Source organism: Callospermophilus lateralis, chromosome 1, assembly GCF_048772815.1.
Source record: "Callospermophilus lateralis isolate mCalLat2 chromosome 1, mCalLat2.hap1, whole genome shotgun sequence".
In the NCBI taxonomy this organism is placed as follows: domain Eukaryota; kingdom Metazoa; phylum Chordata; class Mammalia; order Rodentia; family Sciuridae; genus Callospermophilus; species Callospermophilus lateralis.
The window spans coordinates 213,471,174-213,497,071 of record NC_135305.1 but is presented as its reverse complement, the minus strand read 5'-3'; the positions used below and the strand labels follow the sequence as shown (position 1 = coordinate 213,497,071).

At 49.6% G+C, this 25,898-nt stretch overlaps 1 protein-coding gene across 1 annotated transcript; it reads right to left on the bottom strand.

Moving 5' to 3' along the window:
• Nucleotides 1-918: 918 nt before the first annotated feature.
• Nucleotides 919-24,803, bottom strand: LOC143410338 (adhesion G protein-coupled receptor E2-like). Its single transcript, XM_076871148.2, has 20 exons — nt 24,762-24,803; nt 23,227-23,280; nt 22,934-23,053; nt 22,279-22,434; nt 17,395-17,526; nt 16,757-16,903; nt 16,170-16,316; nt 15,993-16,039; nt 15,805-15,882; nt 15,233-15,410; nt 11,783-11,890; nt 11,231-11,454; nt 10,864-11,043; nt 8,573-8,770; nt 7,105-7,340; nt 4,727-4,793; nt 4,091-4,182; nt 2,994-3,162; nt 2,800-2,910; nt 919-1,014 (listed from the first exon to the last, which is right to left on the bottom strand). Exons 1-20 carry the CDS (start codon nt 24,790-24,792, stop codon nt 1,006-1,008), a joined length of 2,484 nt encoding a protein of 827 aa, XP_076727263.1. The 5' UTR covers nt 24,793-24,803; the 3' UTR covers nt 919-1,005.
• Nucleotides 24,804-25,898: the final 1,095 nt, after the last annotated feature.

The following is a 25,898-nucleotide window of genomic DNA, read 5'->3' as shown; positions in this document are numbered from 1 at the left end:
CCCTCCTGCTGTGGATATCCACAGGACAGAAGCCACAATTTTAGAATAAGAGAAAAGGATCCCAGCAAGAGGGAAAAACCCCATGATGCCTGCCACTAAGTACAATATGACGCTACTGATGAAGGTATGAGCAGGGAGCTTGAGGACCTCAGGGAATTCACAGAAATAGTGTGGGATTTCCACGTCTGTGCAGAAGGAGAGCCTTAGTCCACTCACGCTCTCAGGAAGGGCTCCCAGCACACTGATGAGCCAGCTCAGGAGAAGAACTGAGCACAGAGCTTGGGGCTCCTGAGGACCGTGTAGTGCAGGGGCCGGCAGATGGCCATGAAGTGGTCCTAGGCCATCACAGTAAGAAGTCCCATGTCCAGCAGTCCAAAAACAGTGAAGAAGTACATCTGGGTGATGCAGCCTGCGTAGGTAATGGCCTTGCTCTGTGTCTGGATGTTCACCAGCATCTTGGGGACGGTGGTGGAGGAGAAGCAGAGGTCAGAAAAGGACAGGTTGGAGAGGAGGAACTACATGGGCGTGTGCAGGTGGGAGTCTGAGATGGTGGCCAGGATGATGAGCAGGTTCCCAAAGATGGTCACCAGGTACAAGGACAGGAACTGCCCAGAGGGAACCGACTGAAACTCTGGCTTCTCAGAAAGTCCCTGGAGGAGAAATCCTGGAGTCCCCGTGTGGCTTTCTGGTTCCATGTAAAGTAAATGTCCCCAGGGGAGAAGCGGCAGCTAGAGGAAGTCCACGGCCACCTCAGGACCCTGGCTGAGGAATTGGGCTGCAGATGGCATCTGGATGTTGAGTTTGCCCAGCACCATGTCGGGCATGGACAGATTTCAGGTTCTGCAGGAGTTGAATGTCGATCATGTCCTCCAAGAATCCCTTCACATGGCCAACAGCATGAATTTCTTGAAACACACAGCACAGAGTCTTTGTCCTGTCCTAATGGCTAATAAATGGCGGTTCAGATTTTCCATGTAGAAGGAGGATGTAGCTCCCATGATCTTTCTAATTAGTCTAGAATGATAATTATTGAAAAATGCATTAGATTATTGAAAATAACCCACAGCTTCCATTTAAAAAGGGAAAGAAAAGATTTGTTAGATAAAAAATTGTAGCTGTTCATGTACAAAAAGGAATGTGAGATGATGGGTAAGTTAATTTCCTTTATTGCAGTAATTATTTTATTTTCTGTATATTCACGGGGCACACCCCAAAAATACACAATGAGTTTGTGAATTATGGCTATTAAGCCATTGTGCCTGGAGGATGACCAATGGAGGGTCTGAGTCACCATCTTCCTCCCTAATTTTTTAAATTTTCAATTGACAAATAATAATCATCTATCTTTATAGGGTATGATGTCCAACGCGCGCGTGCGCGCGCACACACACACACACACACTTCAATCACATAATTTTCTTGCCCAATGGATTTATCAGGACATGATCAAGAGGCCACATGAGATTTCATTTTGCTGATTTTGGACTTTCTCAGAAGTGAGGCTGATTCACTGGAGCCTTATGAATGCTGTGCTTCAGAAAATTATTCAGAACTGGTTACAAGACAAATGTCTTGTTTTTATGAAATGAGCCAAGGAAGGGATTCCAAAATGAGAGGAAGATACTCCAGCAACTCAAACCCTAGAGATGCCCAGTTTAAGGAGACACTGGAAGATAAAATGACATCAGGCCACCAACAGAGTGGACCTTCGTGGTCCAGTGCCTAAGATGGTAGAAACACCTGATCAGATCATCTGAATTTCAGAAGCCTTCGTTCCCTGTCTGATGACTTCCTATTTTCTAGATAAAAATTTGTCATTTCTTTTCCTCAATGTGTATATCATTCCTAGGGCTGTGGTGGAGGGAGGGGGTGGTGAATCTATTCAGTTATCTACAACCAGAGGCAGATTTTGACGGCTCCATGAGAGAGAAAGCCAACCTATGTAATTGGTGTGATAGACAAAATAATGACCCCACAGACGTCCACACCCTAATCCCGTAGCCTGTGAGTGTCAACATGCCTGGAAAAGGAACTTCTCAAGAAGGAGTATGTTAAAGATTAAAAAATCTAATTTTACATTAAATATATTTAGTTGGCACACATTAAGGGTATAATGGGATGTTTTCCTGCCTGTCTACAGTGTGAGTATTTACATCAGGTTAAACATAACTATCTCTTCCAACATGCATTAGTTATTTGTGGCAAAAACTCTCTAAATCCTTTCTTTGTCTTTTAAAGAGACTTGGTGCTGGGATGGAGCCTGGGGTCTTGCACATGCCAGGCAAGAGCCCACCCACTGAGTGGCCCTCAGCCCGCAGAGCTGTTGGAAAGGCACAGCACACTTTGTGGTCTAGTGACCTACTGTGCGCCACACCTCAGAGCTTCTTTCTCCTGACTATAACTTAGTACCCACTGATCCAGCTTTTCCCACCCCCTCCTCCCCAGCCTCTGGGAACCACTGTTCTGCTCTTTGTTTCTATGAGATCAATGTTTGCATTTCAGCATCAGTGAGATCATGCATGTTAAGCATCTTGAGATGAGAAAATCATCCTGGATTGTCCAGGTGAGCCTAAGGTCATCACCAGGGTCTTTTGGAGACTCAGATAAGGGTAGAGACACAAAGATAATAAGAGGGAAGGAGGTGGGTGGGAGGGAGGGAGAGAGAATCATGTAAGGTCAGTGGACAGGCAGGCATGATGGTGGAGTCCAGGAGGCAGGGGAAGCATGGTCTGTGGACAGGAGGAGAGAAATCCTGCCAATACCAGGAACATGAGCTCTGGGAGCAGGGAGTGACCCTACCGTGCTGGGTCTGGAGGTGTTGGACACAGCCTTGCTAGACAGAGTGTAGGACTCAGGTTCAGTTGTCCATTTCCTGATCCTCTTGAGCCATGTCCTGTACTGCTCCCGGACCTGCAGAGGCAACCCACACTCTGGGTCAGCTCACAGAGAGGGGTGTGGGTGGGGAGGCATGGGTGGGGGCTGGGCAGGGGTACCTTTTGGCTGAGGAGGCAGTACACCAGGAAGATGAAGACGCCCTGCAGGCTGTTGACGATGGTGAAGAGGTAGGCCATGACGGGGGCCATGGGGCCCACCTGCAGGACACCCAGACACCAGGTGCAGCCCAAGATGAAGAGATGCACCATTGCTTTAAACGTCAGCATCCTAGGTTGGGGCAGAATGGAGGCTTATAATGCACCCACAACAAAATGAGGTATTCCCCTCTCCACCCATGGATGCACCTACTCTTCCCTGTGAGCAATTTCTTGGACTGAGCTCTGATCTTTACTCTCAAGGATACCTCATGATAGAAATGCCATTTTGGGTCCAGGATAGTAATACTTCATAAGGTTAGATCCAAAAACTCATTTTCCATGAAGATCCCAAATTTCATTAACCAGTGTTACTGAGGATGCCCTGTGCTAGGGCTTGGACATAAATCACAAAGAGAGGCTGAGGGCAGGGGTGCACACCTGTAGCCCCAGCTCCTCAGGAGGCTGAGGCAAGAGGATCACACAGCCTGGAAAACACAGTGAGGCCCAATCTTAGAAAACAAACACAGGACAAATTTCTGTTTTCATTAATCGTATGCTCTGTTCAAGTGTCTAATACAACTAAATAATGATATGCAAAAATTTGAAAGGTTAATCAGAGGAACCCAGAAGAAAGAGCATGAATTTTATACAACATGCTGAGTGAAGGAACAACCCCGCCCCCTGGAGGACTGAACTGGAGTAGTGTTTATCTATAGGGAGGAACAGTTAGTTATAGGGTGGGAAGGATTCTGAGCTGAGGGTGGGGCAAGAAAGTGCAGCCTGAGATGTGGCAACTGTCAGGAGAACAACAATGCTCTTGGCACTTTTGCTGTAGAAGAGCTGAAAAAGAGTCCAAGCATTGCTGATCAGCCAACGCCAATTCCTCCTGAGGCTGAGGGAGTCACAAGCTGGGATCAGAGATGGAGGCATTTTTGGGTTGTCAGCAGCAGAGCCACCCAGAAGTTCCCCAGGAGGGACACGAGGGGCTGCCGAGGCACATGGCTTTGCTCTTGGGCATCATCCATGTCTGTGGGGTTGTGTCCCCTGCTCCATCTCACCTTGTGTTCTGGAGGGTGGACACATCTCTGTTGATGGAGGACAGCTTGCTCTTCAAAATCCAGAGGGTCATCAGGAAGAAAACCAAATTGACCTTCAGGAAACCACAGAGGAAAGACAGCAGCATGAATCTGACATAATTTTCCTGTGTACATATATGACCACATCACAGTGAATCCCACCATCATGTACATTCACGAGAATGGGCTCCTAACTAGACAAGGTATATTCCATGCTTGTGTAATTGTATCAGAATGGATTCTACCATCACGTATAGCTAAAAAGAACCCCCCAAAAGAAACTGCAGGAGGTTTATGAATATCTTCTTTTCTCTTTTGCAGTTCTGGGGAGGGAACCCAGACCCTAGTGCATACCAGGCAAGCTCTCTGCCCTTGATCTATATCCCCATCAGGGAAAGTTTTATTGAATAAAAATTTAAATCTGTTATCTCTGAATTCTAGTCTATTCAGCTTTTAGTATTTGACAATAGCGTTAGAATTTGTAGATGCAGACGTCTTGGAAAACCCAACCCAACCCATAACAATCCAGGGATAGTCCTGTTCTGTCACCATCCTTATAATCCTTCTCTTCTAGTGACCCTCATGTGGACAGCAAGGAACTCTGATGACATCACTCACACAAGAGATGGCACAGGCAGGTCCAAGGAAGCCCCACACAAACCCCTGTTCTGGGTTGAGCCAGCACCTGAGCAAGAGAGAGAACAACATCACTTTGCTGTGTTCATGTAGGACTCCACGACCAGAGTCACTCCACACATGCACAACCACAGGAATGGGAAGCCAGACTCCCTGTATGTGTGGTATGTCACAATACACTCTACTGCCTGTATATCTAAAAAGAACAAGTGAAAAATTAACAAAGAGAGAGAATAAGTGCATTGATCCTTGAAGACACAGGCAGTTATTTTGATCTCTTCCTCCCTTTCCTCAACAAACATTGAGATTCTGGGTGGTAGGCTTTCTGTTTGGCTCTGAAGATACCAAGAAAGTAAACAGGTTGTATATCTCCTAAGTCTCACCTCCAGGAGGACACACACTGTAGACACATTGTAACAATGAAACAAAAATGGAAGGTTCTGAGGATGAATCCTGGAGGCATATTAAGGTCTGGGTCTGTGGGATGGTTAAGGAGAATTCCCCAAGGAAATCACTTGTTAACGGAGACATGAAGATGGGTGGGTGTTACTGAGGTAGTCAGCTCTGGAGCAGGGCAGAGGACTGTGAACATGGTCACAGTGCTTGAGAGTCTTGTGAACCTGACATTTTAAAATTCATTTTATTTTTTTTCTGACATTGTTTTAAGGGCTTGTCTTGCCCCATTCAATAGAGTTGCTTTTTTTCTGCTGCTAAACTTACCCAATGACAAGAATTCTTTCATGGATTTATGGACATGGAGTTCATGTAGCATTAAATTCACTTATTGAAAGTGCACACTTCTGTTTTACATTGTCATGTGGTTTGCATGCACGAATATGTAGCAACAAATCCCATTGTTATGTACACCTATAATACACTAATAAAAAATGTAGAGAAATGAACTGCACAGTTTCTGTTTGAACAAATGGTGCTGTGTAGCCATCACCACAACCTAACTGTGGAACATTCTCACAGCTCCAGAAAACAACATGTGCACATCAGCACCCCTGCTCTCTCCTGCTTCTATCGCTTACCTTTCCCCAGCCACAGGAATCTATTTTCTCTTATCAATTTGTTTCTTCTTGACATTTCACATAATGGAATCATGAAATGTGTGATCTTTAATGACTACATTCTTTCACTTAGCATGATGTTTTCAAGGTTCACTCATAATGCAGCATTTTAAAGATGAAATTCGCCCATGAACATATTAATTATCTGTATTAGAGGAGCCCAGCATGGTATTTCCACCCAGGCCCATCGTGTGGAGTGATTCAACCCAACCTCCCTTTTCTACTTTCCTTGACCATGCCCTGCACCTTTACAGATCTCTTGAATTCACTCTGTTCTACTTCCAGGTGGATTTATTTTTTAGCTTCCACAAATGTGAGACAACATGTGGTACTTGTGTTTCTGTGCCTAGATCATTTAACTTAATATAATGTCCTCCAGTTTTATCCCTGTTCCTGCAAATGTTAAATATTATTCTTCTTTAAGGCTGAATAGTATTGCATTTGTGTGTGTGTGTGTGTGTGTGTGTGTGTGTGTGTGTGTGTATCTAACCTCTTCTTTCTCCATTCATCTGTGAGGGGCACTTGGGCTGATTCCGTGCCTCAGCTATTGTGGAGAGTGCAGCAACAAACTTGAGTGTGTGGATACCTGCTAGTTTTGCCACCTTTGGGCACTTAACTAAATGGTCCTTCTATTTCCTCATTGATGAAATCAGGCTAATGATAGCATCTACTTGTAAGCAGAGATGTGTGGATTACTTGAGTCAATACATATAAAAGTGGCTAGAGAAGCACCTGGCATGAAATAAGCACCCTGTAAATCTTAACTGTGATACTATGTTTCATTTTTAGTTTTGTAATTAAGTCATTTTCTTCTACATCATTAAAGTTTAAACCTGTTATAATGAAATCCCTAGCACTGACATGTGAGCTTTAGCAATAAGACCTTCCACGGGAGAAGATGAAGACGACTCTCCCTTTCTGATTGCAGATCCTTCCTGTCACCGAGGTAACCACAATCACAAGTTTGGTGGTTATCTTTGTCTATCAGTTTGATTATTTAAATCAATTCTACTTTCCCCACTGAGGAATTGGGATTTGGATAAAAAGTAGGTTAAATGAAAACAAAGTCCTAAGCATTTCTTTTGCTTTTATATTTGCTATTTCTAGGAGAGAGATTTTGTTAATTAATTAATCCTTATTATAATTTTTCACAGGAAAGATGCCTAGGGGTTACTAGTTAGTGTTGCTGTCCATCTTAAGCTCTGAAATACTCAAAAGGCTACTTTGGTTCAAGTGATGACCATGGACATGCTCGAGAGGAGAAGGACAAGTGGGGTGTGTATTTACCGATCAGGAGTGCCATACAGGTGAGGTCTGGCTGCTGCAGACACTGCCACGATGGCGGCAGGGACCCCGTAGCCCACAGGGAACATGAGCCTCCTCATGAGCCTGTTTTTGCTGGAGGAACTGAGCACAGTCAGGTTCCGTGCGGTGAAGAAGAGGAACAGCCCCTCCAGCAGCATCCAGGTGAAGGAGGCCAGGTAGAGGTAGTGCAGGGCGCCTGCGGTGACCGCGCACAGCACCTGGGGAGGAGAGAGACCCCGGGGCAGGGGTCAGGGTCTGGGCGTGGCCCTGGACGCCCCCTGCCTCCTGTGGCGGGGGATTCTGCTGTGCACCAGACGCTGCACCGTGGTGCTTCAGCCATGGGCTGCGTGTGTGCTCCTATAGATCACAGCAGAGCTGGAAAGGGCCTGCTGCCCAGTGACTTCATAACCTCCCAGGGCTGCCCTGCGGCATTCCTCATGCAGTAGTGGCGATGCTCTTGTGAATCAACACCCTGCACTGCTGGTTACTGAACAGCAGGGCCACACAAGGCCAGCAGGACCTAATACTTACAAATGGCAACCAATGATCATGTGATGGCTTATGCATTTACTGCACTATGCTTTTCACATTATTTTAGAAGTGACTGTAGTTCACAGGGTTTCGTATCTTCTCCCCAAATGGTGCTGATCCTGGGAACAGCTGAGGGCGCACATTGAATGACAGTGTCAGTAGCTGGATATTCACCCATCCCTGGGCTCTTAAGAGACAGAAGGGCACTAAATAATCCTGTGCATCAAAGCAGAGAAGATAATCATCCCAGAATGTGGGCAGACCTACAAGCAGCAGGAAAGAGCAAGGGAGCAAACCACACAGCCCACAGCACTCCAACAACTGACTCTGTAGGCAGGACAGCAGAGGAAATGTTGGGGAAGAATTTAGAAAGCTCCTAGTTAAAATGTTGAATGAGCTGAAACAAGATGTAAGGGATGAACCTGGAGAAGATACAGGAAGTGGAGGATCATTTCAATCAAGCCAGATTCTAAAAATGAACCAAATAGAAATTCTGAAAACAAAGGACTCGATTAACCAAATTAAAAATTAAAAGCCTCCTGTTTCTCCTCGTAAAAAGTGTCTGGTGTAAAACGGGGTGTCGCGTGAGGCCAGCCCCATTGCCTCCTGCATGTCTCCTGATTGAATCAGGAGGCCACGTCCAGTGATTGACGGATGCCATCTAGAGTTTGCATCAGTTCATCCTAAGGCTCCCCTAATGAAGGAACTTCCCCAGGATGCAAGCCCAGTTGCTAAGCAACAAGAGATGTAGGTGATGGGGTTGTAAAGAGGGTTTGTTTTCTCATTGAATCCGTCAATGTGAAATGGGCATTGACCCCCTCTGGCCTTCCCCGGGGCCCAGGCTGTTTGATTAGGAGCCCGGGCAGCCTGGCTCCTGAGTTCAGCACCCCTGGGCTGTGGGGCAGGGGCACCTGGGTACCTTGGGCTGGGTTCTGTTGATGGCCGTGAGGAAGAGCAGGTGGGCCAGCAGGAGGCAGAGCGAGAGCTGCAGGTGCAGGGAGGTGCTGGTGTTCTGGATGGCTCTGCACAGGAGGAAGGTGAGGGCCGCCAGGACCAGGCACAGCAGCGACACGCCCAGCCCCACGCAGGTGATGAAGTCCAGCACAGGGTCGTCGTCCTGGGGCAGAGGGAGGAGCCTTCACAGCCACGTGCCCTGCTCTGGGGTAGGAACCCTCCGCTATCTGTCATTTGGTGCAGCAGATTCAGGAATGGAGGGACTGAGTCCAGGTGTGAAGCTGATGGGGGAGGGGCTCCAGGTTCAGAAGGTTGGACTGTAAGGTTTTCTGAATGGAGCAGGTAAGCGGCTAGAAGGGCCCGGATGTGTAGAGTCCTTACTCAAGGAGGAGACCCGGGATTCCTGACTTTGGGGCACAGTAAGGCACGTAAGTGATGTGTAAGTGAGTGTGTGTGAAGCCCTTGATGAGGGTCCCTCTGTCCCTGTCCCACGAGGCCACAGGACAGAACCTGCACCTCAGTGTCCAGGCATTAACCTCCCATCCCAGACACCACTGGCCTCAGTCCAGCTCTGCCTGTTTCTTACTGGCCACAAGTCCCTGTGTAGTTAGAATTAGATACTTGGTTAAAAATTAAAATTAATGATAATAGTAGCTTAAAATTCACCTTTCCCCAACTTCTTTCTGAAAATCATCTTAAATCCATAAGGACATTTAAAAGCCCAGCATCAATTGTATTTCAATGTAATTGAGGGGAAGAGGAGAGAAGAGGAAAGAGGGAGGGGAAATGTTCAAATGGTAAACAATGAAGGTAAAATTTCAAAGCAGGTGCATCAGGATCACGTGCACACAGATGTTGTTTGTGGGGATTTTGTTTTTGCAACATATCTGTCAATTTGAAATGGTTTCCCAAGAAAATGTTTGAAAACAAAGTTCAAACCCTGCAGGTGACATTTGTGCATGCTACATTTGAGACTCTGGTGTAAAGACAAAATTGGGAAATTAGGAGGCAAGACAGAGGAGGAGCAGAGGGAAAGAATGACACCTGATAAATGAAACAGAGGCAAAACTTTCAAAATAGATGCCTTTGAGTAAAGAGTAATGGGTGGTGGGTTTTCTTTTCATTTCCTCATGGTTTTAAGAGGACTTGGAGAAATAGGTGGGAAAGTGTAAATTTTAAGTTACCATCATCATTAACTTTCTTCCTTTAACCAAGTATCTGATCTATTTCTTCTATTTTTGTTCTTGAAATGTATCTAAAAAATAGAAATTGTTTCCTAAGAAAGAACTTAAAAATAAACGGTCCTCCCAGTGATATTAACATGTGCTGAATTTTGAGAACTTCTGATGTAAAGACAAAATCTAATTTCCGTAAATAGAAAAAGTTCTTGGCTGAGATCTTTGTCATGCTCATGGTCACAGGTGCTCACAGTAAATGCCTATAACTTGGGCTCAACTGAGAGTCTGAACCTGGGGAAGCAGAAGTGTCCTCTCACCTGGCTGGAGGAGGAGGTAAATAGCCCCTGATCCAGCCATCCTCTCTGACTCCTGTGACCCCCTCTGACCTCCACCTTCTCCAGACCTTCCTTTATTGTAAACCTGAAACCCGACCACGGTTGACTTACAGACCCTGGTGGTAAGTAGAATTCTAACGTGGTCTTCATATGTCAACCACCTGCTGTTACACAAACCTTCTTCTAATTATTCAATTCTCTGATAAACTATGTGTTGCTGTAGAGGAATTTTGCAGGTGGAATTTAGGACTCGATCTGTTGACTTTTAGATTAGGGAGTTTATTCTCCTGGATCTGGTCTGATCAGGCAATTGCTTTAAAGATCTGGTTCTTCCTGGGAAAACAGTTTCAAAACTTGAGAGGGATTCCATACGATGGATATTTTCATGCTGGTTTTTAGATGGGAACACTGGTTTTTGTGAGAAAATCTACAAGAGGATCATAGGAGAGGAAATGTGGGTGGCTCTTAGGAATTGAGTGTGGTGCCCCCTGACAGCTGCTAAGAGAAGGGAACTGGACTCTGCCTGCAACCAGGGAGCTGGAGGAGGGCTGCAAGACCCAGGAGAGACTGCGGCCCTGGCTGATGTGATCTTGTCAGTCTTTCAGAACCTGTACAAGGAACTCATCCCCCTCTGCTGGGTTGCTGACCCACAGAAACCGCGAGGGAACAAATTGGTTTTATTTCAGCAACAACATTTGCATAAGTGTGTCTTACAGCAATCGATGCTGAAGGCAGCCTCTCACCTGCACGTGGTAGTGGACCATGAGGACGGCAAAGCTGCTGAGGTGGGTACAGTGGCAGGTGGTGCTGCCGTCTCCAGTGCCCACTGTTCTGCAGCCTGAAGTGGCCCAGTGACCACATTCATTCTGGCTTTGGTCCCAGAAGACACAGAGCACCTCATGCCTTGGTGCAGGTGTCACCAGCTGTAGTAACAGGACAGGGGTGTGAGCTGGTCTTCCTGTGCTCAGAGATGCTGAGCCAGGAAGGGCTGGCTTTCCTGTGTGGGGTGCACCTGTAGGGAGTCCTGCTGAACCTCAAGGTTAAGAGGACAACAAGGGTGTTCCTGGGCCTGGGGCTCTTCCCACACTGTGGTCACCCACCCCCACTCACAGGATGGGAGAAGGTGAAGGTAACTGGCGAGCTGAGGTTCTGGGTGTCGTTGCTGCTCAAAAAGGCTGAGACGACATCTGAGAGCAGAACAGACGAGACTCTCTGCAGCAAGTCCTTGTGTGTCCCATGGGGAGCCACCTGCTTCTCAGGCTCCAGGACCAGGGGAGCCTCAGTCAGCAGCTTGGTCATCCCTGGGGTGGAGACCAAGCCCACCACAGAAGGGCCTGCAGGACGAGGCCACGGGTGAGTCTCAGGGTCTCCTCCAGGGCCTCCTCCTTAGATGGCCTCCCCCGTTTTGAATTGTTGTATTATAATGATACATAATAGTGGGACTTGCTGCTCCACATTCACACGTGCTCACAACAGAATGTGCCCCCATCACTCCCCAGAACCTCCCCTTTGGACGCTCTTCTAGTGACCTCTTCCCACCCACATCACCCTTTAGTCTTGAATTCTGTATTTTGGGCATCTTTTATCTCATTGAGGCCTCTTCCAAACAGTATGGTACTGGTGTAAGGTGGACATCCACCTTCTCCCCATCTCAGATGTTACCTCTGTGAGCAGATTCCTGTGCCAGATTCCAGTTCAGCTGCATCTTTGCCTGATTCAGACTCAAGGTGACATTGACATCTCCTTGCTCCTGCACCTCTAGGGACAGTTCTATGATTTGTGGGAATAAAAAGATTTATGTTAGGAATATATATGTGTATATGTGGATATTTTATATGTACATGTGTATATCACATATATCAAGGACCTACGTGTAACTTCCAATTCACTATAACCAGACACATGTATGTGTGTATATAGACACAAATATATATATATATATATATACACATGCATATATGTACATAAGAATTCTTTGTTTCTTCAGATTTCATGTATATGTGTATATATGTGTTATGCATACATGTGTATAAACATATACATATATGAAATCTGAAGTTACAAAGAATTATAACAGTAAGAGCAAATGTGCACCAACAAATTATATAGCCTATATGAAATGGATAATTTCTTATGGACACACAAACTACCAATTTGACTCAAGACTTAGTAGAAAACCTGAAGAGACCTTAATGGATAAGAAGATTGAGTCAATAATGAAAAACCTCCCCGATGAACATCCCAGATCAGATGGCTTTGATTGTGAATTTTAACAACCATTTATGTCAAAGTGAAAACGAATTCTTTGAATTCTTTCTAAACTCTTTCAAACAACAGAAGAGGGGACAGCATCTAGTAAGTCCTGGAGGCCAATATTAGTCTGATGCCAAAACCAGATAAAGACATCACGAGAAAAGAAAACGAGAGACCTATATCTCTCATGAACATAGACACAAGAATCTCTCACAAAATATTAGGAATAAATTTAACTAAGAGACTTAGGACTTGTACATAGAGAACTGCAGAAGGGTTTGAAAGGCATTATAGACCCCAAATGAAGGCAAGGACACCTTGTGTTCATGGATGGGGAAACTACATTGGTAAGATGGCAACATGCCCCAAAGAGATCTACAAAGACAATATCATCCCTATCCATGTCCCAACAGTTATTAATATTATATTTTGCTTAAATAGAAAAAATCACCTTAAAACTAACACAGCATTGCAAGAGATCCAAGTAGTTAAAGCATGGCTGAAAAGAGCAACAAAGGTGGAAGACTCACACTTCTGATTTCAGAACTGATGGAAAATGAGCAGAGCCCAAAGCAGCATGGTACTGGCATGAAGACAGAGGGAAAGGTGAGCCCAGAAATAAACCTGAACCTCTGCAGTCAAGTGCCTTTCAGCCAGGGGACCAAGACTATTCAATGGGCATAAGAACAGTCTCTTCAGTGATTGATGAGGGATTACTGGATATCCAAGTAGAAAGAAGGATGTGGACTCCTACCTCACACCACACACACAGATTAACTCAAAATAGAACAAAGTCTAAGAACTGAAGCCCATAGGAGGAAATATAGTGGTGTCTTTCTGACCCTGGATTTAGCAATGGATTGTTAGATATGACACTGAATGTACAAGCCATGAAGGAGAAAGTAGATAAAGTAGATGTCCTCAAAATTAAAACATCTGACATTAAAGTGAAATGGTACCAAAGATATTAAAACATGTGGGAAGCCACTCTGCATGATTCACATTGTCCTTCCCTGAGTGGAGAGGCTTTGATTGTTCACTCATAGTGACTTGGACATTGTCCTGGTCTGGAGGTTGAGGATGCGTCTTCAGACGCAGGCATGTCACCCCATGGATTGAGCTATGCTCATCTGTACCTTTGTGATACTACCTCTTTGCCCTGTTTGGGATGGAATATTCCATGGAAACACCCTTTGTGTGTCCCCTCTTCTTGCTCTGCCTTTGGGTGTGACCCTCCTAGATGTCAGTCAACCTGCTGACAGCAGACATCATGAAGCTAGACTCAACCTCATGAAACCTGTCCCCTTGCCTCATTTAAATGGCTTCTCCTCAATAAAAGGGGTCAGTACCTGCTACCTCTCTTTCCATGGGCCCCTAAGGTCAGAGGAGCTGTCAGAGGACCCCAAAGACATAGGTATGTCTGTCTCTTGTGTGATTATTTCCTGCAGCCCAGTTCACCTGGAGTGACCCTGAGTGTTTTAGTTGTGAGGAACACGACCAAGAGATAATCCATAGGGTGGAGAAAGCATTTCCAAGTTGCACATCTCATAATGGTCTCCTGTCAAAGTAGATGAAAAGCTCTTACAACTCAACAACCAAAGGACCAACCCAATCACAAATGCACAAAGGATCTGAATAGAAATTTCTACAAAAAGATCCACAAATGGCCCAGAGGCTCATGAAAAGATGCTAACCATCACCTGTCAACAGGGAGATGCAACTCAACCAGCCATGAGACTTCACCTCACATGCACTAGAACAGCCGTGATAAAACCAACTGAATCAGAAGTAACACGTTTAGCCGAGCCCATGGAGAGGCCACTCTTGCACCCCTCTGGTGGTTCTATGGAATAGTGTGGCCACTCTGCAAACAGTCTGGTGGTTCCCCCAAAACTACACATGGAATTACTATGTTACCTACCAAGTCCAGTCCATGGTAGACACACCAAAGCACTGAGAAGAGTTATTTAAGCAAACAGTTATATACATCCATATTCTGAGTAGTAAGTCACAATAGCCAAGAGGTAGAACCCACCCAAATGTTCATCAGTGGCTGAGTGGGTCAGCTAACACCCATAGGATGGAATCATATTCAGGCATGAAAAGGGATGGAGTGATGCTATGCCATGCTCAACAGCATTTTTCTAGGAGAGAGCAGCTAGTGGGACAGGTCACACTTTGTATGATTGCTTTTTACTAAATGGTGGAACAGGCAGCTCCATTAAGACAGCAAGCAGGTGAGTGGATGCCAGGGTTGGGGGAGGGGAGGAGTGAGGGATGAAAGCTGAGGAGGCACTGAGTTTGATTTTGGAGAAAACTGTCTTAGAAATGGAGGTGATGGCTGCATCAGTTTGTGAATGTTCTTGATTCCAATGAAATGTTGAACTGGTGGATTTTAAATGGTGAACTTAATTGGTGAAATTGTTAAGTGAATTTTAATACAATAAAACTATTAATACCTAAATATCAAGCAAGATTAATTTATATTACTCCAAAATAGTTTTTTGAAGCTGTTTCTATTTTTTTACCTAAAATTCTTTAAATTTTTTTTTTAGTTGTAGATGGACACAACACCTTTGCTTTATTCACTTATTTGTATGTGGTGCTGAGGATCAAACCCTGAGCCTCTAGACAAGTGCTCTACCACTGAGCTACACCCCCAGCCCCCCTAAAATTCCTTATTGTTATTTTCTGCTGATAATGTATACTATATTGTAAATGTGTACTATTTTTTCTGCCTTTTTCACTGTTGTGATTATTTATGTGAGTCACTGAGGTACAGTGTGGCCACTCAGCTCAAGTGGGATCAGAAGAGGAGTGAGGCTAGGAACAGGGGCTGGCGCAGACCCAGGGACTTACGTGTGCCTGCAGAATAATTGAAGGTTGCTGTCCCCTCAGGCAGAGACCTGCTCAGGTTTCTCAGGGCACTCTCCAGGCCTGTCAGCAGGTGAGTGGCCACGCAGTGCTTCTGTGAGGGAGGCAGGGTCTCCAGGTCCCCAGGGGTCTCCAGCAGCTCATCCACCTCCTGCATGATCCCCTGGAGGGATGGGGGCACAGAGCAGGTGGACTTGGGCCAGAAGGACCACACAAAGAGCTTGACCACTCAGCCCCAGAGAACAGACCCAGACACTGTCCAGTTGGGGATAGAGCATGGTTTGGGACTCCCTGGGTGGTCTTTGCTCCTCAGAGGACAGCCCTGGTTCATGACTGTCAAGGATGACAAAGACCAGGATGAGAGCAAGAGGACAGACAGTGCACGTGGGTGTCCAACAGTGTGTGTGGCTCCCAGTGTCCTCTTCCACATGCCCTGGGAGAGTGGCCAGCTCAGACCAGGACACCAGTGTGCTTGGGCCTGTCCCCTCTCCCAGACCACAGCTGCCCCCCTCCCTCTGTGGGAGGTCTCCCCTACTTCCCCTGGATCCTGCCCTTACCTGGATGGTGTCCTTGGCCACAACTGGCTTGAAATCCCTGTGCAGATTGTTGACTTTGTCAAAGAAGCGGGAGAGTCTCTGGGGAGGTGAGATGAGGGGTCACGGGTGGGTGGGAAGCTCAGGGCCAAGGGGTGGACAGGGTGCTGCCCTAGGAATCCCCACCTCTCTGTCCTGGCTGGGGCGCTCACCTGGCTGTGGACTCCAGGGGGCAGAGGCCAGGTGAAGAAGGGCATGACTGTGGGGACAGGACAGTGGTTCATTAGGAGGAGTGCACGTGTGTGTGCCTGGGTGTGTATGAGCATGTGCACATGGGTGTGCACGTGTGTGGGGTGGGGGAGGTTCTGGGGTCAGGGCAGGCTGGGTACCTTTGCAGATGGTGCTGTTCCGGCCATTGACGCTCCCAGGAATCAGCTCCCAGCCTGGGCGGCAGTGGCACTGGTACGACCCCAGGGTGTTGGTGCAGATGGTGGACTGGTGGCACTGATGCTGCCCGGAGCTGCACTCGTCCACATCTGGGGACACAGACAGAGGGTTTGGTCCCCACCTCAGCCAGGACCAGTACTCTCTACCGTCCGAGCTCCACCCGCTTCTTCCCGCCATTAGTGCCCTGCCTGGGCTGCGGTTCGGCCAGCTGGAGACCAAAACCCTTGAGAGGTGGGCGCCAGGTCAAGGGGTGTGCGAGGCCTGGTGCTCCCCAGGCCTGCCCTGTGCAGGTGCAGGTTGTGAGGCTGCGGAAACCTGTCACCCAGTTAGTCACTAGCTGCAGCCTGGGGCCCTGGGAGTCTCCTGTTAGACTCCAGCTCCTCCCCCAGGACCTCGTCTTTCCGTCCAGCCCCCGGAGCATTAGCTGGCTCAGGCTCAGGCACCACAGCACTGGACGTGGACGGTTTGCCCGTGATGGCTGCGATCCCGGCTGGACTGCAGGCCTCTGAGTGTGGCCTCTGAGCCCCACCTTCGCACACGGTGTTGTTGGGGCCGTTGGGGGATCCGGGGACTGGCTTCCAGCCGGGTCGGCAGCGGCACTGGTAGCTGCCCACTTGGTTGAGGCAGTGGGTGGATTTGTGGCACGGGTTTTGTCCAGAGGCGCATTCATTCACATCTAGGACAAAGCAGGGGGTCAGTCCCCGCCCCTGACCGGCTCCCATGCCCCGCTCACTGCACCCACTTCTCCATCTTGTCACTGCCCCAAACCAAGGACCTCTGCATGTGCCTCACTAGTGACCTTCAGCTTCACCTTCAGAGCACCTCAGGTGGCCTCCCTGCATGAAGGGCACAGCAATGACCCTGGTCTCCAGTTTACAGGAGCCAGGAGGGAAACTGAGCCAGGGGGTGGAATTTCCTGACTAAGGACTCTGGTCGCCCTCTTTCTGGCCATGGTGGATGCTCCTTGTCAGAACTGAAAGTGACTCTCTTCTACTCTCAGGTGACAGACCAGGAAGAGCTGAGGCCAGATGGCCCTGCAGCCTCCCTGAGGTTGAGCCTGAGCTCCTTGACCCTGAGAACCTGCGGGTCTTCTCCCTCCTTGGGCGCCCTGTCTCTGCTGCACCCCTGGATCCTGTCCACCCTCAGGGGTTCTCCTGGGGCCTCTACCTGTGCACAGCTTCGGGTCCTTTGGGTTGAGCTCAAAGCCAGGCAGACATTGGCACGTGTAGCTGCCCTGAGTGTTGAAGCAGGTGTTGCGGCCCTTGCAGATCCTGGGGTTCTGCTTACATTCGTCCACGTCTGCAAGAGGAAGAAGAGGGGCAGGATGTGGGTAGCAGGCAGCTTCAGGTGGCTTGTTGGGTTGGATGCGAGTGTTGTGATCAGAGGGTTTGGCTCTGTCAGCCAAGTCTGGGAGTCGGCCAGGTTCCTGGCATGGGGTGGACCCGCTGTGTCCCCAGGTTCCTTTCCTAACCCACAAGGAGGCTCTCTGTGGGGTGCATGGTCTCCAGACCCTCTGTTGTCATCCCAGTGCCCTCTGCCTCCCTGGGAAGCTCACAGCTGGGCCAGGGTGTCATGGCCACATGTGTCCTGGCTTGAGGATTTGGAGCAGAGGCCAGATGGGTCCTCCTGGGACCCGAGTGCAGGGGAAGTGCTGAGCTCCCGAGGGGGGCCTGTCTTGGCTTCCAGGGTGGCCTTTGGCCTGATTCTGCTAGCAGAGCTGTTCGATGGCTGAGTTGTCCCTGGGTCCCAGTGACCTAGCAGGACAGGTCCTGTCATCCCACTAGCTCTGAGAGCCCAGCTCCAAGGAGAGGAACCAAGATCCGCCCCTGAGTCAGGCCCACTGGGACAAGACTTAATGACAGGGACAGGAGTGAGGACCATGCCAGAGCGCCCAGGGTTGACATCCAGCCAGGCATCCTGGGGACTGTGCAGGTGTGTTCCTGACCCTGTGAAGCATCCTTGTCCTAGGGAGGCCAGCTGTGGGTGGACAGCAGCAGAGAGTGGAGGCATGGGGACGGGGAGGGGGTGGCAGGCATTTCTGTCATCTCTTCTTCACCTCCACCAGGACACAGACCTGGGGCCTGCTGCATGGGACCCATCATTTGTCTCTGTCCCCAGTGGTCAGGCCCCTGGGGTCTGGGTTGACCTCCTCTGGAGAGTGGAAGAGGGAGGCCCAGGAATTCCCTGGACCCTCCCCTGTGGGAATCTTTGCACCACTGGGTCCTACAGGTGGTCTACGCTCAGGGAGCAGGTGGCAGTGATGGCCACCCTTGATGCCTAAGCAGTGGGGGGTGGGAGGTCATGGCCAAGGGCTTCCCAGAGTGACACTCATCATTAACACCTGAGGATAAAGCCAGGTGCTCAGAAACAGAGCAAAGTTGGGCACACCCCATGACTTGACTTCAGAATCTACTGGGAAGCTGTAGTGACAACACAGTGTGGTTCTGTATGGGGACAGACACACAGCCACAGAGCAGAACAGACAGCCCAGAAAAACCCACGTATTTACAGCTGATTGTTGATGAAGGTGCCAAGAGCTCACAATGGGAAGGACTCTTCAGTAAAAGGTCTGGACATGCCAACCAGGAGGACGTCAGACCCTCCCCTCACACCACATAAAAATCACCTCAGATTAAACAGTGAAGGTCAGATTGGAGCTGCCCAGCTGCTTAGCGGAGAGCACAGGGAGAGCTGTGGGACAGTGGCCTGTCAGTGATGGTTTGGACGGGACCCAAGGCACAGGCAGCAAAATACAAAGGGACCAAGGGGATCGTAGCCAACTAACAGCTTTTGAAAAGCAAAGGAAACAGTGGACAGAGTGAGGGACAACTCAGGGAACAGGAGACACACTCACAAGCCATGCATCTTATTAGGTGTCAATATGCAAAGTGTCATGAGGAGCTTGATCAAGAAACTCAGCAGGAAGAAACCCGCTCACCCCATCCGCAAATGGGCAAGTGACCTCAACAGACACTTCTCAAAGGACAACAGGAGAAGGGCCCAGAGGCCCAGGAGAAATCCCCCGCCATCGCCAATCCTCAGGGGACTAGAAATGAACTGTGATGAAATGTAGCCTCACACCTGCTGGAGGCTGTTGGGGAATCCGGATGGGCACACGGGTGGCCAGCAGTCAGAGCAAAGGACGCTGTGCACACCATGGCTGGGAACGGAAGTGTGCCCCGCTGTGATGGAAGGAAGTGGGGACGGTCCTCAGATATAAAAATAGAACTACCTCTGAGCCACATCCCCATCTCTGCTTGTTTTTTATTTCCTCAGTGGGGAAATAGTTGCTTAGGGCCTTGCTAAGTTGTTGAGGCTGGCCTCAAGCTTGTGATCCTCCTGCCTCATCCTCCTGAGCTGCTGGATCCCAGGTGTGCACCACTGGGTCTGGCCAATGGGCTGTGTTCTGGGAAATCACTAAGGGATAGAGTTGAAGTGTTCTTACCACATAAATCAGCACAGCACCTGAGGCATTGCATATGCTAATCAGCTCCATTAGCCATCCCAGTGTGCATACATGTTTCAAAACATCATTCTGTACATGATGAAAATGTACATTATTTTTATTAGTTAAAGAAATAATAAAAAAAAAAAAACAACAGGAAAACACTCGTAGAGAGGGATGACTGAGATGCCTGTGTAACAGGATCAGTGCCACAGAAGTAGTATACTGGAACGTGGTTAAAATGATAAATTATATGGATGCAGGTTTCATCACAATTTAAAAACCCTGCCACTGAGCAGCAGCAGAAGAACTAAAGCGAGGTGCTCAAGCAGGTGAGGTGGCACAGGCTGTAATCCCAGAGACTCAGGAGGCCGGGATGTGGTTAGTGATAAGGCCCCAGGGTTAGGTCCCCAGGACCAAAACAAACAAACAACTAGAAAACCAAAAGCCCCAGGTGCCCAGGCCCAGCAGGTCCCACCTGCCTTTCCTCACAGTGGCACAAATGCACCCTTGATCGTCCCCAGGAATCCCCCAGCTCCTGGTGTGGCACTCAGAACTGTGGGTGGACACTGACAGCCTTTCCAAGGTGCCCAGCTTGTCTCCGGGGAGTCTTGCTGTCCCCACCCCTGGAGGAAGTTCCCCCTTATCAGAGAGGGCCACAGACAGGAAATGAGGAAGCTTCTGGAAGCAGCTCCCAGCTGAGGCCTGGGGTGTTTCCTGGCGTCTCATCTCTCCTGGTCTCTAAACGTGAGGGGAACATGCTCAGGAAGCAGGTCCCCTCTGAGTGCCACAGGGACCCACAGGACAGAGGCCTGAGGTGAATGGCCACACAGCAGCCTCAGAGAACCCAGGACAGGAGGGAGTGACAGCTCATGGCAGATGGCCCTGGGTGTCCCAGAAAGGGGCCAAAGATTCCCAGAGCCCAGAGGATTCCTGGGTCAGGATGAGGCAGGGAGGGCTTCTGGTCTCCTGGACCCATTTTTGCACCTGAGGATGCCCTGCTGGGACCCCTCATCTGGGCTGTGGATCAACAGCAGGACGGGCCAGGACAGGGGCTGATGCTCCCTAAGGGCCCCTGTCCAGCCCCCACGGGGCAATCACAGTCCCCTCCCCTGTTCCTAGCTGGCAGCAATGGCTGCAGAGGTGTGCTGTAGGTGGAGGGGACGAGGTGGGGTGGGGTCGCATGGGGACAGCTGGGAATGAGGTGCAGCAGCACCCCCAGGGGACCTTCCACCAACTCCCACATTTCCCCACATCCTGGGCTCAGCCTTCCCCCCAGCTCCCCGGGTTCCCCAGTAATGAGCCACTGAGAGCCACCACCTCATAGATCTCTGGGCTCCAGGCTCCTGGGGGCAGGTACAAGGAGGGCTCCAAGAGAGGAAGTGGTTTTGCTGATCCCATGCTGCTCACGGGTGGCCAGTCCAGGCTTCAGACCCAGGGAGCTGATCCCTGCCTCTGACCTTGGCCTTCACACCACCCTCCCTCTCTGTGCTGGTGGGACAGTGGCCTGGAGTGGGCACCACCTGTGTCAGCCAGGGCCTTGGCCCCTGTGTGCCACAGGATACCTCTGTCCCCGTCCTCTGTCCGACACCCATGGATCTGGACCCAGGGGACAATGCTGAGGTGGGCGTGGGCTGGAAGCTCCTCTCCCCCCAGTCCTAAGGGCAGATGAGCACAACTCCTGGCCCAGGTCCTGTTCAGCTCAGAAGCCATTGCTAACAGCACTTTCTGGGAGCCAGGACCTGCTCAGTGCCTTTGGATCTCGTTTCCCTTCTTATGACTCTCCCCTCTCCTACTTTGTTCCCTGGTGCTGAGGACTGATCCTGGGATTTGCACCTGTTAGACAAGTGCTCTACCACTGAGCTACGCCTCAGTCCCAGGACTCCCCTTCTGCAGATGGACACCCTGAAGCACAGAGAGGTGAGGTGACTTGTGTGAAGTCACACAGTGAACCAAGAGCAAAGCTACCTCTGATTTTTGTTTTGATTTTCTGCAGTGCTGGGGAGTGAGCCCAGGGCCCTGCTCATGCCAGGAAAATTTTTGGCCAGGAGCCGTACCACAGCCTCTAACTTTGTAGCTTTAGAAGATAGGGGCTCCTTCCTGTGGTTTTCTTTTTCTTGACCATTACCCATGACCCCACTGGCACTGGGCACTTGCAGCCTCTGATGTGCCCTGGCCCCTCCCCCAACTTTTTCCCCCTAGGGATGGGGTCTCTCTGTTTCCCAGGCTGGGTTGGACCCCTGCGCTCCAGTGAACCTCCTGCCTCAGCCTCCCAAGTATCTGAGACCACAGGCACAGGCCACTCTGCCTGGCTTTTTTTTTAAAACAGAAAACAACAATGATGTTGTGACATCTCACATGTCCATAGGGTTTCCTGATAAGCACCCTGCACCCTGGTCATTGTCACGGGAAGAGCTATCAGGATGGGGCCAAGCAGCTGGTCCCAGAGTGCCTTGACCCTCCCCTGCCTCTGGTGTTGCTGACGGGTGCACACACAGCTGCCCCATCTCACAGTCCAGGTGCTGAGGCTATAACTGGGCACTGTCCCCAGATCAGCTCTGGTGCCCTGAACTCCATGTGGGGTGGGGGTGAGGGGTGGGCCTTACCTTGACATGTGTTCTCACTCGCATTAGTGAAGTTTCTTCCCCCAGAACGGAGCCCATAGCCCGGGCTGCACATGCAGTAGTAGCTCCCCTCCACATTCTGGCAGTCAGCAAAATTTCCACAGGACACTTTCATGGGTGGCACACATTCATTGATGTCTGCAACATAATAGGACAAGAGGTCACCTCCCAAAGGTGTGTGGTCTCTCAGGCAAGAGACTCCTGTTCCCTACCTGGTCCCTCAGCATGGGGCTGACATGGAGTTAGTATCTATTGGAGAGAATCTTGGGCTTCAGTGCTGAGGCTGTGCTTTGCCTGGAGCAAGCCTTTCCTGCTTTGTTCAACTCAGTCCTCTGGCTGACACTCTCAATTTGGACACAGGGGACAATGCCAAGGTTGGGGGTGGGTTATAAGCTGAGAGTCACCTTCCCCAGACCTAAGGGCAGGCTGAGACAACCCCTGGGGCCCAGGTCCTCTCTGTGCAGGAAGCCATGTGATTCCCTGGTCTCTCTGCCATCTTACTCTTCCCTTTCTCTTTTCTGTCTTTGATGATGGCCTTGATGTCAAAGGCTCAGCCCTTGACCATTACCCATGACCCCCACTGGCACTGGGCACCTGCAGCCTCTGATGTGCCCTGCCCCTCCCCCATCCTCTTTACCATCACAGATCTCCAGGGGGTCAGTGAAGATCTCTGTGGATGAAGAGGCAAACCCCGGCTTGCAGCAACAGGCGGTGGCGTTGACACATTCCGAGTTAGGAGGGCACCGGGGGTTACAGGCTGTGGGGGCACAGAGGGTTCAGAGGCTGGGAGGGGGCAATGTGGTCCCAGAGGAGGTCCCAGGAGGTGGGGAGATGCCCTGAGCCTCCCTGCCCAGGCCTCTCCTCCCTGGGCTGGGGTGCAGGGCCCCTCCCAGGCTCTGGCTGTGGACATGCTGCTCCCCACACACTCACCCTGAGAGCCCTGGGCTCCAGCTCTGGAGAGACTCAGCAGGACACACAGCAGGCCTGTGACACAGAGAGGGCGGGTCAGCGGGCCCAGCAGGGAGAGGAGGCCGGAGGTGATGCACTGCAGGGCAGGGGCTGTGGACCCTCCTTGGCTCAGATCTGGTCCACTCCTCAGAGGGAGCCCAGGTGGTGCCTCCCAGAGGGTCTGGGTGATGGGAAGGGGGCTGAGCCTGGCAAGCTCTGGGCTCCAGCCGTGGCTCTCCTGGCCTGTGGGTGGGGGACTGGAGCCTGGTGGCCCTGGTTCAGATCCTGGAGCACAGGCAGGCTGCCTCACTGCCTGCCTCAGTTTCCCTTTCTGTGGAGTGGGGACAAGATGACACCCATGTCCTAAGGTCACGTGGGAACAAACCCCAGTGTGTCAGGGTGTTTACCACCATTCCTGGCCTTTAGGTGTAGGAAGGGAGGGTCACGGCCATCTGTTCTCTCAGGTCCCCTGCCTGGTCTCTCAGGTGCTCTGGCCCTGTCCCCTTCCTGGGACACACAACACACTAGCCACCTGGCCTGCAGCTGTGGCTGGAGCACCTGAGAGCCACATCTGCCACCACCACTGTCAGCTCCACAGCCTGTCCTGGGACCCCGTGGTGCCCTATTACCCCCCAACAGGAAGGTGCTGTGGGCAGGTGCTGGGCTCAGGCTGGGGGCCTCCTCCTGCTGTTCCTGACACTCAGCAGCTGCCCCCTCCCAGGGCACATCCTGGGGACTCTCATCAAGTCATCGGGGCCTTAGGTACATGAGTCTCTTGCTGTTCAACAGAGAGACAGGCAAGGAGTCAAAGAGAGTCTGGTTCTCAATCCCTAAAATAAAGTCTAGGGGTATTGGTGGTTCCTTCTTGGTCAATTTATCTAATGCGCTGCCCGGACAGCTGGTCAGGCTCTAAACATTGCCGTGAGGCCTTCATCAGAGGAGACCCCATTGAATGTGAAGACTGCAAGGAAAGCAGAATCCCCTCTCCTGTGTGGGGCTCATCTAACCCATGGAGGCCCTAAGAAACCAAGACTGGCCCCCTGAGGAGGACGGAGTGCTGGCCCAGGCTGCTTCTAGACCTGAGATGGAACATCAGCTCCTCCCTGGTCTCCATCCTGCACCTCCTCCCTGGTCTCCATCCTGCACCTCCTCCCTGGTCTCCATCCTGCACCTACCTGGCAGAGTCTGGACTTCTCAGCCTGCACAATTGCGTGAGCTATGTCTGAAAAATAACCATGTTCCCCTCTCTCTGTAGTGCCCCATTGGTTCTGTTTATCCAGAGAGCCCAATGAGAAATGCCCACTATGTCCTAAAGTTTGAGCTAGGGAGTAACTTTGTAAGAACAACTTTCTCCTTTGAGAACTTAATAATTTAAAAAAGAGCTGACATTCTTTACAAATACCCTCCCTGCTCTCCCTAACAGGAACAGTGAGAAAAACAGCCAGAAATAAAGCAAAGGACTTGCTGGTGGCTCCTAGCTTCCTTTCTTGCCTGTCACATGTCACAATTCCACTTACCTTGGACCAGTCTTAGACATCCACTCCTCATGGTGCCGAGACCAGCCAGCCCAGTAACGGAGGACTTTTGGTTCTGGTTGGAGTTAAGAATGCTTCCTGTTTAAATATGACTCGTGACGAAGTTGACCACAGAGAGGAAATCATGGTCTGGCTGCTTTCTTCCTCTGATCAGTTCCCTGGTGAATTTCTCAGAACTCAGAGGTTTGTTGCCAAATATTTGCTTAGTTTGGGTGATAACTGTGCTGAAGATCTTCTGGGGGTGACTCCCATCTTCTGAGACAGGAAGGTAGGACACTGGGTATTAGAAGCTCAAGCAGGAAGGATCATTCTCCTGGTCTTCTTGCCCCATAAGGACCTTGGTTCAGAATGAATAGACTTATCTAGTTATTACCTATCACTAGACTTACTTGTGTAACTTACATGATTAAATATAGAACTCAGGGCTTCAGTAGATGGGTCAGGAGAAGTCAAACAGCCCAACACGTGACTCTCCTCTGGGGCAGGGAGAAGGTGAGTCTGCGTAAGTTTGTGTCTTACTGTTTCCTTTCCACCAAAAGCACCATGTCCCCAACCAGAGACAAGACTTGGCATTCCCAACACTCACACCTGGAAAGTCTGAGAAGGCAGGTCCCACAGAGCCACCTGGTCCCCACACTACTATTGTTTGTTACAAATTTTAGCATTATTTTTTTGTATTTATCTTTTCATAATCACATTGAAATAAATTTGGTAATTGCTGTGAAAAATCAAACTAATCTTTTGAATACCCAGAAGACACCTTATTCTTTGCAGTCTTTATTGTTAAGTATGCTATTGTGCTGTTCATACACTGTAGGTTTGAATGTCCCTGCCCCCAGGGTACACCAAATTCTGTATTGCTTCCAGGCCCAATCTGAGTTCACTTGCAGAAATCTCATTTGTTATGAATATGATATCTGTTCTCCCTCATAAGCCCTAAACTGATGCTTGTAACAAATAATATTAAAAAAAACCATTGAAAAAAATTCTCATTACTAATGGGGCTGTTATGTTTTAAATCACTGCTCCTGAACTCAGGCTCCTCACCTTGCAGCTTTAAAAGATACGATATTATACTAGAAGTATTAACTTGACAAAACCATATGCATTGTATTTTGA

What these genes read in the sequence shown, in the direction of transcription:
- LOC143410338 (XM_076871148.2), bottom strand. Translation starts at nt 24,792, where the DNA reads ATGAGGAGTGGATGTCTAAGACTGGTCCAAG. An exon ending in TGGAGCCCAGGGCTCTCAGG is followed by an intron (nt 23,054 to 23,226) that starts GTGAGTGTGTGG and finishes GTGCCCCCACAG; the next exon opens with CCTGTAACCCCCGGTGCCCT. An exon ending in GAACAGCACCATCTGCAAAG is followed by an intron (nt 16,040 to 16,169) that starts GTACCCAGCCTG and finishes CTGTCCCCACAG; the next exon opens with TCATGCCCTTCTTCACCTGG.